Source organism: Marmota flaviventris, chromosome 2 (genome assembly GCF_047511675.1).
Source record: "Marmota flaviventris isolate mMarFla1 chromosome 2, mMarFla1.hap1, whole genome shotgun sequence".
Classification (NCBI taxonomy): Eukaryota; Metazoa; Chordata; class Mammalia; order Rodentia; family Sciuridae; genus Marmota; species Marmota flaviventris.
The window spans coordinates 13,504,258-13,517,083 of NC_092499.1; the positions used below are offsets into that span (position 1 = coordinate 13,504,258).

Consider the following 12,826-nt stretch of genomic DNA (forward strand, 5'->3'; position numbering starts at 1 on the left):
CTCCTCCTAGGGATGCTCCACTCGTCGCCCCACGCGCCACCATCCTGCCTGAGGATCAGCTGACCCTTGTGTGTTCTCAAACAGACGTGGCCCATGTGCTGTTCATGACACCGTTGGCCCATGGAAAACGTGTGTGGCACAGATGAGTCCTGAACAGATGTGCTGTTGGCCTTGGGCCTCGCGCACTGGGCCCTTGGTGCAGGAAGGAGGGCTGAAGTGCTCTGGCCGGTCAGCCAGGTGGTTGGCCTCCCGTGTAGTGCCTTCCCCGCTAGGGACTCTGGGAGCCTGCTGCTGACCCCAGAGAGCTGGGTGGAAGGGGCAGCCCCTGTTCCACCTGCCGGGCAAACACGCAATCCTGGAAAGTGTTTACTTGGTTCAAATATTTATTTTAGGTTCAAGTGATATAAGCAACTTTTACCAAGTCCAAAGGGTGGTGGGAAGCAGGGCGTGGTTGGTTCAGCCCTGGGCCGTGTGGGTGTGGCTCTCACTTGTAGAGTCTCGGGACATGTAGCTGCCCATGTGCTCCCCACAGGTGTCGCCTCTCAAGTCATGGCCTGGACAGCTATGCTCAGATATGCTAGAGAGGAAGTACAGGGGGCCTTGCGCCCTCCCACGGTGGAGGGGCGGGGACAGGAGAGGAGACCAGCAGGGTGGGTTGGTTGCTGAGTTCTCTTAATCACCTGCTGTCCCATTTCTTGAGACGTATTATGTTGCAAGAGCCGCCTGTCGCTTTTCCATCCTTGACTCCGGGGAACACAGGTTTCCAGGATGGGTGTGCTTGACAGTCATTTCCGTACATCGTCTGTCCAGCATCCGGACCTGCCCTCACCTCTCTGTTGCTTGTTTGGTGGCCTCTGCAGTGTCCTCACGCCCTCTTCTGTGTGCTGTGTCTGTCCGGCTCCTGGAGCACAGGGGATGGCCACTCCATCAGCAGTAAGGAGGAGGCTATGCAGAAGGTCAGGGTGTGCCAGTCTGTGGGGGAACCGGTCACAGCAGGGTCTTCTGAGGCAGCATGGGAAGAGGACACCTGCAGTTCCCACTATCTGACCAGTCCCTCAGGGAGAATTTGTACACCTGGGTGTTCTCACAGCCAGCACCAGGCTTCGGGGTTTGGCCCAGATGGAAGGGTAGATTGGATTTCCCAGTGATGCCCTATGAGTGCCTATTTTTAGGCTGGGGAGTTGTCTTTTTCCTTCCCTGACGTTCCTTTCATGTGATTGCTGAGGATAAAGTTCTTTCTTGTCAAAAGGAGGATGCACACTCCATCAGGACTCCACGACACCAAGAATGCTTGACCCCCCTCCCCCATTTATATTCCCACTGTGATGGGATTCAGAGGTGGCACCTTTGAGAGTTGTGATGTTTGGATGAGGTCATGGGTGTGGAGCCCCTGTGACGAGATTGGTGCCCCACAAAGTGGGGAAATAGCCCTGAGCTTCCTCTCTACCATCTGGGGGTCCTCCCCAGACACTGGACCTGCTGGCAGCCTGATCTTGGACTTCTAGACTCCAGAACTCTGAGAAATAAGTGCCCATGTAGGTGACCTTCTGTGTTGTATTTTTGTTAAAGCAGCTTAGACAGACTGAGACCCACCTGCAGGTCGAAACCTCAGGAGGTCGGGGACACAGTCAAGGCAGCCCTGGGCCATGGCTAGCATAGGAACAGGCCACCAGCACCACAGGCCCAGGCTCTGCTGGAACTGTCCACAAATGTCCACCAGGCAGCCTTCTCCCATGGGAATGAGATGTGAGCCATGGCACAGGTGGGTGTCTGTACTGGTCACTTCTGATGTCCGGTGGCTTAAAGAACTTTCCCTATCACCTTCAGAGAGTCTCAGAGTGGAGTGTCTGTGTTTCCACTAGAACTCACTTCAGTACTTACCTCAGTACTCACTCCAGTACTTACCTCAGTACTCACTCCAGTACTCTCTCAGGTGGCATGCTCTTTGAGATGCTGAGGACACAGTGTCACTTCAGTACTCCCTCAGGTGGCAGGCTCTGTGAGTGTTGAGGACACAGTAGGATAAGCCCCATTTTCTGTTTTCAAGAACAAAAGATTCAGCAGATCACAGTGGCACATGCTTATGATCCCAGAGACTCCGGAGGCTGAGGCAGGAGGATTGCAAGTTCAAAGCCAGCCTCAGTAACTTAGCAAGATCCTGTCTCAAAAAGGGGGGACGGGGGGGTGGTGGCTCAGAGGTTAAGTGCCCCTGGCTTCAATCCCTGAAACCAGAAAGAAGAAGGAGAAGGAGAAGAAGAAGAAGTAGTAGTCACAGTTTAGACAGAGCCACATCCAAACGATTCCCTAGTGTAATTCGACCAGACGTGGAGGTGCTTTGTGCGTGGTGGAGTAGAGGGGCAGGCTGGTTGTGCCTTGGTGCCCAAGTGTGAAGCAAATGCCCTGAGTGTCCTAAGGAGGCTTTGAGTAGCAGGGCTGCGTCTGTGTTCTGGATGGTTCCGAAGGTTGTGTTTTGTGCACCTTCAGCAGGGAGAGACTACAGGCTGCAGAGAAATGATGGAGTTATCATCACAGTCACTTGGAGAAAGACAGGGAGGCCCCAGAGTCTTTGGAACAGTAGATGAAAAGAAAGAAGAGGATTTTTTGCAAAATTTTCAGAAGGAGGGTTCCCGGGCCTGGGCCATTATGGAGAGCAGGAAGTAAGGGGGCAACTGAAGGGTGCCTGAGGTCCGTAGCTCTGGGTACTGGAAAATGGTGGCACCAGTAACTGAGACAGAGTGTTGGGAGCAGGGAGCTGGCGGGGGATCGGGCAGGAGGGGACAAGGAGCACCCAGGCTATCATTCTGAGAGAGCGTTTGTGTGTGTGCAGTGCTAGGCATGGAACCCAGAGTGTAATGCCAGCACTGTGCCATGGAGCCACACCCTGGCCCAACACTGAGGGTCACAGCAGACACAGGGGTCAGGATGTGGGTGGGGCATAGGCTCCAGGGAATGAGAGCAGAGCCTGTGGTTAGACATACAGGTGGCGGGATTCCAGAGCGTCCATACCTATGGACCGTGTTCACAGTATGGGGTGAACAACGGTGCTCTAGCCTGGAGGAGAGACTTTGTCCCTCCTCCTCATTGGAATCTTGTACTTTTGGTCTCCACTTTAGGAATGGAGTTTCGAAGAACTTAGTTAAGAGCCAGGGAATTGAGTTACTGGTGGAAATCTGAATGTCACTAGTGAAGTAAAGGGAAGAAGGACCTTGGGGAGGCTCACGATGCCCTCCGTCAAGGCATTGCACAGTCGGCACCCGACCACGGCAGGTGGGACTGCATAGGGGCATGCTGTTCAGGTTAGGCTGCACTAGGCTCTGTCCTCTGACACCCAAGCTCTTATATATAATGACATATTATTGGTATCTAACCTCTGCACGTCGTCTCATATACTTTAAACCATCTAGATGACCTATAAAACCTAATGCAATGTAAATGCCATGTAAAAAGTTGTCATGCTGCATTATTTAGGGAATGATCACAAGGAGGAAAGCCTGTGTATGCTGAGGAAGATCTGCTGGCGGTAGAATCCGTGGATGTGGAGCCCGTGGATATGGAGGGCTGACTGTACTACTGTAGCCAATTGGCTTTATCTTAGAGAGGGAAGAATCGGTTAGGAATTGCTGCTTAATATTTTTAAACACTTAAATTCCCTCCTGGACTCTCTTGAATATTTTCTGAAACTCTAAGCAAGTTACATGGATACAGAGCCAAACCTCACTCAGAAGAGTCTAGCACATTTCATGAAGTGTGGTCCCTAAGTCAGCAGCCTGGGCCCCAGGAACCACCTGGGGGGTGTGTGTTGGACATGCAGAATCCACTGAATGAGAACCTGTATTTTAACAAAATTCCTACTGAGTGATATGCACTTTAAAGTTGGTCTAGTGGTGGGTTCCAGAGATGGTTTTGCATGGGATTCATTTAGGTAACTTTAAAATAATACAGCTTGCCAAGCCTCAACCCCAGGCATTCTGATACAGTCAAATGATTCTGTTTGGTTGCTAGGTTTGGCAACCACTGGCTCACATAGACTCAGAAATGTTCTCTGTTGATGGACATACAGCAAGGATTTTAGAAAATGGAAATCTACTTTGAGTTCCATGTCTGTTTGCTTTTTAGTAACAATAATGGCCCAAGTCTTGCAACCCTCAAAACAACAACAACAAAAACGTCTGGATGGCCAGTCCCCAGCCTTGTCCCCTTGCTCTCAGGATGTCTTGATGCATGATGTTCAAGAAGATATGTGCGCTTCCCCTCCTCCGGTGCAGTGGCCTTTCACGCATTGGCAAGAGTTGAATGCCTGGGCTTGGCCGAGTCACTGCCCAGTTTGAAAGCAGCTACAGTCGCGGATGTTTACTAAGCACTTTGTGGATGAAAATAATTACCCAAGAACCAAACAATGTGATTCTCATTGTTTGTAGTTTGTCTCTGTAGAAGATCATAGCTAACTGGGGTCTTTCAGAACTTTCCTCTAAGCTCTCACGTTACGGATAGATAATCCATGGAGAGGTTGGATCCTGGATTCCAGCTGGTTTTATCCAAAAGGGAAAGACGTTTCTTTGTTTGTTTGGAATAAGGACCACATATTTGTTGCCTAATTAAAGGCACAAAATGAGCAAGCTTGGTATTCCACGCTTAATATCGAGCCCCATGAACAAACCTGATTGCTAATGATCACCCAAGACCCCAAGACACATGGAGTACAGATGTCCTAGGAATTCAACAAGCGAGCTCTCCAACCCTGGGATCTTCATTAAGCAGGTGTTTGGGAAGGAGACCCTGTGTAGCTCCCCGCCTTGGCTGGGCCTGCCTGGCTGAAAAATGGCACCAACCCAGCCCAGCAGCCGGGCTGCACCTGGCTTCACTTGGAGGCAAGGAATGTGCCATTGTTATTTTCTTCTTTCTTATCAAGCCCCATTAGCTGGAGCAAGGCAGGAACAAAACCGGGCCAGGAAAACATGTTGTTTCACTGGGTAAAAATTTACTACCAAGGAAATTATCTTTGCTATATCCAAAAAAGGAAGAGTAGAGCTTTGGAGAGGTGTCACTTTCCTTGGGCTCTTGGACAGCTTCTCCTGTGTCACCAAGTGAGAATGTTCCCCCTTGGCCCGTGACTGTTCTCACACAAGAACAGAGACATTCGGCTGAGGTTACAGACCCAGGCTCCCGAAGTCAGTGCTTGCTCGTTCACGCAGTCGGCGCACACAAGCGCAGAGAAAGGGCAGAACCAGAGATTGTGTAGAGGTTGAACACAGGGCTGTGGATGTAGGTAAGACACTCATACTTTATGTCTTTGGCTACAGATGATTCTAGAATCACAGGTGGGCCCCTAGGTGCCAGAGCTCACAGGTGGAAAGTGAGACCCCACTTTCAAGGCATGGACCCTGTCTTTGTCTTTTTTCCCCTCTTGTCCTGATCCCCCACCATGTGGCTGGGGTTGAGGGGGAGAAGCCTCTGGCTTCAGCTGTGACAGAACCATAGAACCAACCGTGCCATAGAGCCCACCGAGCCCTGGTGCTGTGGTCTTGGTGTCTTTGGTAAATTCTAGAACAGAGCCAAGCTTCCCCTATCTCCCACAGCTGCTGGGAACAGCCACTCACTAGGGAAGAAACTAATATTTCCTAGGCATCCACAAGGGGCCCAGCAGCAGGGGTGACCCTTGCACATGGCAATTTACAAGCTCTCACAGCAGCCGGGGAGGCAGGCTGCATTAGTCTTCTCCCAGAGTTCTTAATTTTTTCCCTCCTGTAGCCTTTTCTAGGGAGGTCTCATCCTTCCGGCTCATTTTCCTCCTAAACTGTAGTACTAGGAGGTGGCCTAGAAACTGTTCTCACTAATGACACAGGGAACCATTCGTGTTTAGTAGAGTTTTAAAAGAATATTTTATTTCAGTTAGGATTGGTTATGAAACCAGTCCAAGTATTCTCTCTTTAACACTCAGGAATAAATGCGGCAATGTAATTGCATGTGTCTATGATGTACCTTCAAATGTAACAAACAGCTGGCATGCATGTCCATGTCACTGATATTCAAACATATTATCACCTATTAGTGGCAGTACATTAAGTCTACTGTGCCTGCCTATGGAGATTTTTAGGTAATAACTGAGAGTTAACACTAGATCATACTTGAAGTCAATTTATATGGGGTGGAAATGTGGGTACATGGTGTTTTCAGGAAAGCAGCCCACTTTCAAGGAGAAGGCATAAAATGGCAATAATATAGCATAGTTCTCATTGGAGAGATTCTGGTGGGGGTTTGCCAGTCAGCCCTTCAGCTGCAGACCTGCTCCAGGGGCTCAAACTTGTGGTGGCTGGTGGACTGTGGTCCCTTCTTGTGCTGTCTCTTGACTACAATGAAGGGTGTCTGATTTTTCTGTATGTTTTGTTGTCCCCAGAATTGTTGGACAGGTGCACTGTGATGCCTCAAGGCCAGTTCTTTCATCTGGTGCCTCTATGACATTTAGACTAGACTTGAAGGAAAGGCAGTCTTTCATTCCTTGGGCACACCCGTCCGAAGGACAGTGCCTCCTTCACACCTCCTGAGCACACCTGCCCACATGAAGTTTGCTATGTTGCTGGGGGACCCAGCCTAGCTAGTGGGGCCTAGCTAGTGGGATAAGATTGTAAATGACCGTCCCTCAATGTGGCCCTCTGTCCTGGGCCGAGGAACCCATCTCTGCCTGGGGCCTCACGGGAAGTCCTCAAGGAGATAATATGTGGACTGATCTTCATGATTTTTAAGAGCAGTTGTTTGGGATTGAAAAGTCCACTCTGGGGACATCTGAGGGAAGAAGTGATGGTGCAGATAGAGCTTTATGAGTCCTCAGAGCTGACTTCCTCCTGGACAACACTAGGCTTTTTTGCATTCTGGAAAATTCAGTGAACACTTCCCTCCAGTTGCAAGGGTGCCGGTCACCTGAACAGCAGATAGACGTTGCCCCACCTGGGGAGAAACAACCCATGGGTGCTGTGACAAAATCTCCCAAGTGTCCAGACAGCTGTTGGGGCCCAGAAGGACACTCTGTGAAGTCCCAGCAGGAGGGATTTTGCTTGGTGCCAGCTCTCCTGGATGGCCTGGAGGTTTGGAGGACACACGTGCAGGCCCTGTCGAGTGTCAAGAATGAATGAGCGAATGAATGGATAAATGACTGACTGCACCCAGCTTTCCTTTCTCTGGGGGGGGGGACTCTTGCTGTTCCACAGGAAAGGAAATAACAGACGCGGTTTGCGCGTGAGGATAATGACGCTTGCTCAGGTTGCCATAACTTGTACTTTTCCACTGATGCAGAAAAGGAGTCCCTGCCAAAGAATGTCCTTGGAGTGGGTCGATGTATTTTCCTTCTGTTATTTAAGTCAAATGTATTTAATGTAAGCAATTCAGCCGAGAGCTGGAATGCGAGAGGCATCCTTCGGTCCTGTGTGGACACCCACAGTGTGTGAACACGGCCAGTTTGAGCTCCATCAGGTGTGTGAGCTGACAGTGGTTTGGGGGTGGTGGTTGCTTTTAAAGTGCACTTTGGCAGCCCAGGGGCTGGGAAGAAGCTGTCGGGGGCTTCAGTAATCTCGATGGTTCATGTGTTCATTCATCCAACAGCTAACGGAATGCTTCCCATGGACCTGGTGTTAGGCCCAGTGTGCTTTAAGGATATGAGTTCAGAAAGTTCCAGGGACTTACTGAGTTCCCCAAAATATATTGACAATTCAGTATAAATTAATCATGACAATTAAAATTTTAACTTTTTACATGCACATTGAGAGAACTGAGGTGTAATGGAGTATCTGTAGTTCAGGAAAGAGGGAGAGTGTTTGAAAAAGTGAACCTCAGAGATTTTGTTTCTAGGCCTGAATACTTTGTGTGTGTGTGTGTGTGCACGCGCATGTGTGTGTGTGTGCATGTGTGTGTGTGTGTGTGTGTGTGTGTGTACACACATGGGCCCTTCTGAGCCCAGTCTGGTCCACTTACATGTGCTTGGTTTGTGTGGCATGTTGTGAACACTCTAAGTTACATAAACACAGAGACTTGGGAACTTGCTGGCTCCTCTGCTCTCCAACAGCTCCTCACCCACTTTGGTCTCCCTCACCCTTCATTCCCCTCAAAGCAGGAAAAAGAGCAGAAATTCCTCAGGCAGTGTTGTTCTCAGGGTACAATCGCCATCCATCACTCCCCACTGGGAAAATGTAAACATGCACCAGCCGATAGCGGCATTATTTATTGTCATAAGCTTCGATATACATTGGAGCAGGAGCGGCCCATGGCCAAGTATTATTCACTGGGTCCCCTGGGGAGGCTTGGCTCGGTGGGCAGAGCAAGGCTGGAAGGGATGTAAAGGGCTGGGACAGGAGTTCCCACAGCCGAGCACTCACTGGGGCTTGGCCTCAAATCTGCACGTAGTCAGCACCTCAGGGTGGCACGGGCTCTGTCCATGTTTACAGGGAAGAAGGCTGGCTCCACCTGGGCCCAGACAACAGTCCCTTTGGAGTGGAGTGGGGATTGGTTGGTGCCATTAATGTTGACTTGTTGCATGCAGGTGTTGGACGGGGCATCACTCGACTCCAAGAGACCGTTGCCTGCCTGTTCAGATGTCCACATGGTTGTGACCGGTGCAGAGTGTGCAAAGCACTGTGCGCCACAGGGCTCTGGCTCAGGGAGCTCACACTGGGTCACACTAATGGCTGGGGTTCAAGTCTGCAACCTGAAGTGTCAGCAGGCAGATGATTTGTGAGATGGCGTGGGGAAAAGGCAGCCACAGTTTGGCCCTCTCTGCTCTGCGTGCTCTGCCAGCTTCCTTCTGAACCTGTGTGGTCCCTCTGTCATCCCACTTGGAGTCAGACAGGCAGAGAGGCCTGAGCTCAGCCCTTGGCTGGGAGCTTATTAGCTCTCTCAGCTCAGTTTTCTCATCTGTACAACGGGATCATGAGTCCACCTCAAAGGTACTTTGGAAAAAAATACAGTAACAAACAAGGTGTTGGGCACAGCACATGGTCAGTTGCAGCCTTTAATGTTCCCTCCAGTGGCACATTTGGAGGAGGGGGAAGAAGGTATAGATGAGCAGATCCTGCTGCAGTAATGAGGGGTGACAGGGAGGCGCAGGCGGGTGAACACAGGCTGACAATGTGGAAAAGTGGTGGAACTAGGCTGGGCAGATCCAGGCCCGCAGTGGACCTGTGTGGAGTGAGCCAACACATGAATGTTTGGTGACGTCTCCTCTTCAGGTCAAAGTGAGCACGTGGCATCCCGAGGTCCCATCTTAGGATCCAGGTTGCAGAGCAGGGGGAAAGAGAGGAGAGGAGGGTGTTTTAGTTTAAACCCGCAGTTCTGAGCTCGGACAGTACGCAGAATCTGTGCCAGACACCTTGGGAGAGATGGACTCGAATACAGCTAGATCCCTGTGCTGAAGCCCTCAGTTAAGGAGCAGGGGCCGAACTGGGCACAAGCGCCTTCACTCTGAAGCTTTGTCTCTGGGGGAAGCCTGCAGGGCTCTGTGAAGCTTGGGGAAGGGGCAGGTGTCTAGCTGAAAGGCTTTCCTGGATGAATATGACTGAGGAACTGGACTAGCAGATCCTGTTGGTGTTAAACATTGACTTAACTTCTGATCTGTTCACAGTGGTGGCTCTCAGAGTCCTGCAAACAGTAGGTATACAGCAGACCCTGCTCCACATGAATGAATAAGCCTAATTCCAAGTGCCTTTCTAAACCAAGCACTGTTGTGGTCAAGGTGGCGTCCTTCAGACAGTGATGGCATAGGGTGGCAGAAGAGGGCCTGAGGTTATGTGCTCTCTTCCTAACCACCTGCTCATCATTTGCTGTGGACTTCTTGTGATCAGAGATTAGCTCTGCCTCTTTTAATCAGAGACCAGCGTCTCCTAAAGGTGGCTATTCAGGAAGATGCTTGGGTGCAACCCTGCAGCATTATCTCCTGCCTTTTGTCCTCAACCAACAAGCACCTGGCACCTCTGGAGACACCAGGGATCATAGAAAGGTCTAGGTGACATGTCTGGAATGCTTCTGTGTTACAGATGTGGACGAGTGTGCAACAGATTCCCACCAGTGCAACCCGACTCAGATCTGCATCAACACGGAGGGAGGGTACACCTGCTCTTGCACCGACGGCTACTGGCTGCTGGAAGGCCAGTGCTTAGGTAATGGCTCACTGGGGCACATGGGGAAGCTGGGAGTTGCTGGCCACCAAGGATCCTGTGAGATGTGGCCTAATGGGTGTCCTAAGGGGCATAATGGTTTCTTTGAGTGGGAGGCAGAAGGCTTTTGAGTTGATATCATCAGCATCCTTTTATCCTGGTTTTGCTTTGTTTTGTTTGTGGTGCTGGGAATTGAACCCAGGGCCTTGCACATGGCAGACCAGTGCTCCACCACTGAGCCATCCCCAGCCCTCACTGCCCTTTGAAGTCAGTTGTCACCATCACCCTCACGTCATTATTATAGTTCTTTTTTGTGTTTTGTTTTGTTCGAAGCACGGTGCCTCTCTCTTGTCCATGCTGGTCTTAAACTCCTGGGCTCCAGTGGTCTTCCCACCTTAGCCTCTGAGTGGCTGGGACTACAGGTGTGAGCCACCAGGCCCAGCTTCTTATTGTAGATTTTGATACATGTTAAGGGCTCAAGTTGGATTTGACGAACCCCTGCTCCCTGCCTTCAGGAAGTTTGTGTCTAAATCAGGAAGTGATAGAAGTGAGTTATTCTGCCCTAGTTAGAAATAATATCCAGCCAAGGGAATACTTTTCCTGAGTTACCCAGATGCTCCAAGTCGCAGATGATCTGCAGATTCTGATGGGACATCACCTCCCAACACCCCGTCACTGCCACCCCTGCCATGCCCACCCCATCCACTGTGGTGTCTTTTTACTCTGAAGGAGTTACTCATCACCGATGGAGAATTTTGTCCCTTGCTCCATTGGCATCTGCTATGTGATCCTTCTGTTTATTTTTATTGGAGGGCTATTTTACTTTCCTCCTTGCTAGATCTGCACTGAGCCAAGTGAAGGAGTCCATAGCAATCTCTAGCTGTCACTTCCATTTCTTCTTCTAGGGTGTGATTTCTATGTTGCATTTTCCTGGAAAGGTCCTGCCAGTTTAAATTCTCTAAGACATTATTCTCTTGCCTAAAAGTCAGCCCTGGAGGGGCTGAGAAACACATCCAAACAACATCATGGAAGCAAACAGAAAAAAAGGATAAGGGAAGTACTGCCTTCCAAGTCTCTCTTGATGGAGGCTGCGGTCGGGTCGGCTCTCACGACCTGTCTGATGCATCCGGGAGGCCCGATAAGCCAGCCCGGACCTGGCGTGGTTCTCTCTCCAGGCATGCACCGGAGAGCTGGTACATGTGGACATTCATCAATGTGACAGTCCCCATGCATCTGAACCAACCTCTGCGCCAGTGGAAAATTTGATGCTACTGATCTGAACATAAGTAGATCAGTGAGAGGGAGTTTTTTGTACAGGAACTTAATATGTAGAATCTCGGAGCTGGAAGGGATGTTAGTTATTATGTCATCCAACTTTTATAGAGTTGGAGACAGACTCAAAGAGGAGGAACATTTTGGACAAAGTTAAAGTGAGTTGGGTTTAATATCTAAGTCTCCCGCTTCTCAGGCCAAATTTTTTGCTGTTGTTGTTTTCACCACAAGGTGTGTTGGGACAACCCAACATACAGGCCTATTATAGAGACCTTAGGGCCAGACACTCCTCTGGTCTGAAAGGTGGCAGCAGCTGGCACATTCCTCTCCCTGGGAGAGGTGTTCTGTTCCACAGAGCAGGAGGTTGGGAGGGATACTCGTGGAGGCCTGGGGGAGGCCACCTGACGCAGCCCACTCACTCTTGACATCCGATGTGAAGACTTTCCTAGCTGTTTTGCAGGGCTCATGCTTTCCCTTGGCCAAACTCTTCTCTTTCAAAATTCAATTTCCACAGATGCCTGCCACCCCTTTCTGTGCACCTTTGGCTTGGCTTCAGTGGGGGCTGCTTTTCCTCTTAGTCCCCCTAGGTCTCTGTTACCTCCCTGAGCCTTGGTGATAAGCCCAACTGCCCTGGGAAGAGGTGAGGATCTGCAGCCATACAAACCAAGGGTCTTTCCAAGCAAGAGCTGCAGGTGCTCGGGGTGCAGTGGGGTGGCCAGGTGAGAAGTTGCTGGGACTCAGAGATAAAGCAAAATCACAAGCAGGGTGCAAGCTCTGATGAGGGCTGAAAAATTGGTAAGCATTGAGATGGGCTGGGGAACTGGAGTCCTTCTTGGCAGTAGGTGATAGGAACTGGGCACAGGGTCTGAGGTTCTGAGCAGACTTCCAGAGCCCGGGGTGGACATTGGTTTCAAAGGAACTGGGGTACCTTAGAGGGAATATGATTAGTTTAGGGGGACGTGGGGATGACAAAAGGACCAGTCACCACTACAGTCAGATCAGTTGGTCCCAGCCGGAGTCTGTATAGGTGAGGACATGCCTCCTCCTGAAGGTTGGTAATTTCATCCAAGACACCCTGTCCTACGGCCATTGTCCCATCAACCTGGGATATTGCAAAGTGCTTTCCCAGTGACACCAGGCTCCTTGTGGGTTGGTGCATGTTACAGTGGTCACAGTGCCCAGCTCTGCTGAAAGGATCCATTTACCTCAGTGCTGCTGATCTCCCTGGGAAGGTCAGCCATCACTTGGAAGAGGTGTGTTTATTCAGTTGTTCACGGAGGAGAAAGCAAAGTGCATTCCAGCATCTTGGTGTTATAGGATTCACAGGCCTCACTGTAGGTTCTGGTCTGCATTGGCTCCTGCTCCTGAGGGCGGACATGGTGACTGTTAATGGAGCAATGCTGTGGTTTCTTCTTACA

General features: G+C 50.4%; 1 protein-coding gene across 2 annotated transcripts in view; it reads left to right on the forward strand.

The window, feature by feature from the left end:
* Positions 1–12,826, forward strand: part of Fbln5 (fibulin 5) — a 73,900-nt gene that overhangs the window by 41,173 nt on the left and 19,901 nt on the right. For both annotated transcript variants that reach the window (XM_071606575.1, XM_027931715.2), the window contains one exon: positions 10,017–10,139. In XM_071606575.1, coding sequence (XP_071462676.1) covers positions 10,017–10,139 — 123 coding nt within the window. The remainder of the gene's footprint in view (positions 1–10,016; positions 10,140–12,826) is intronic.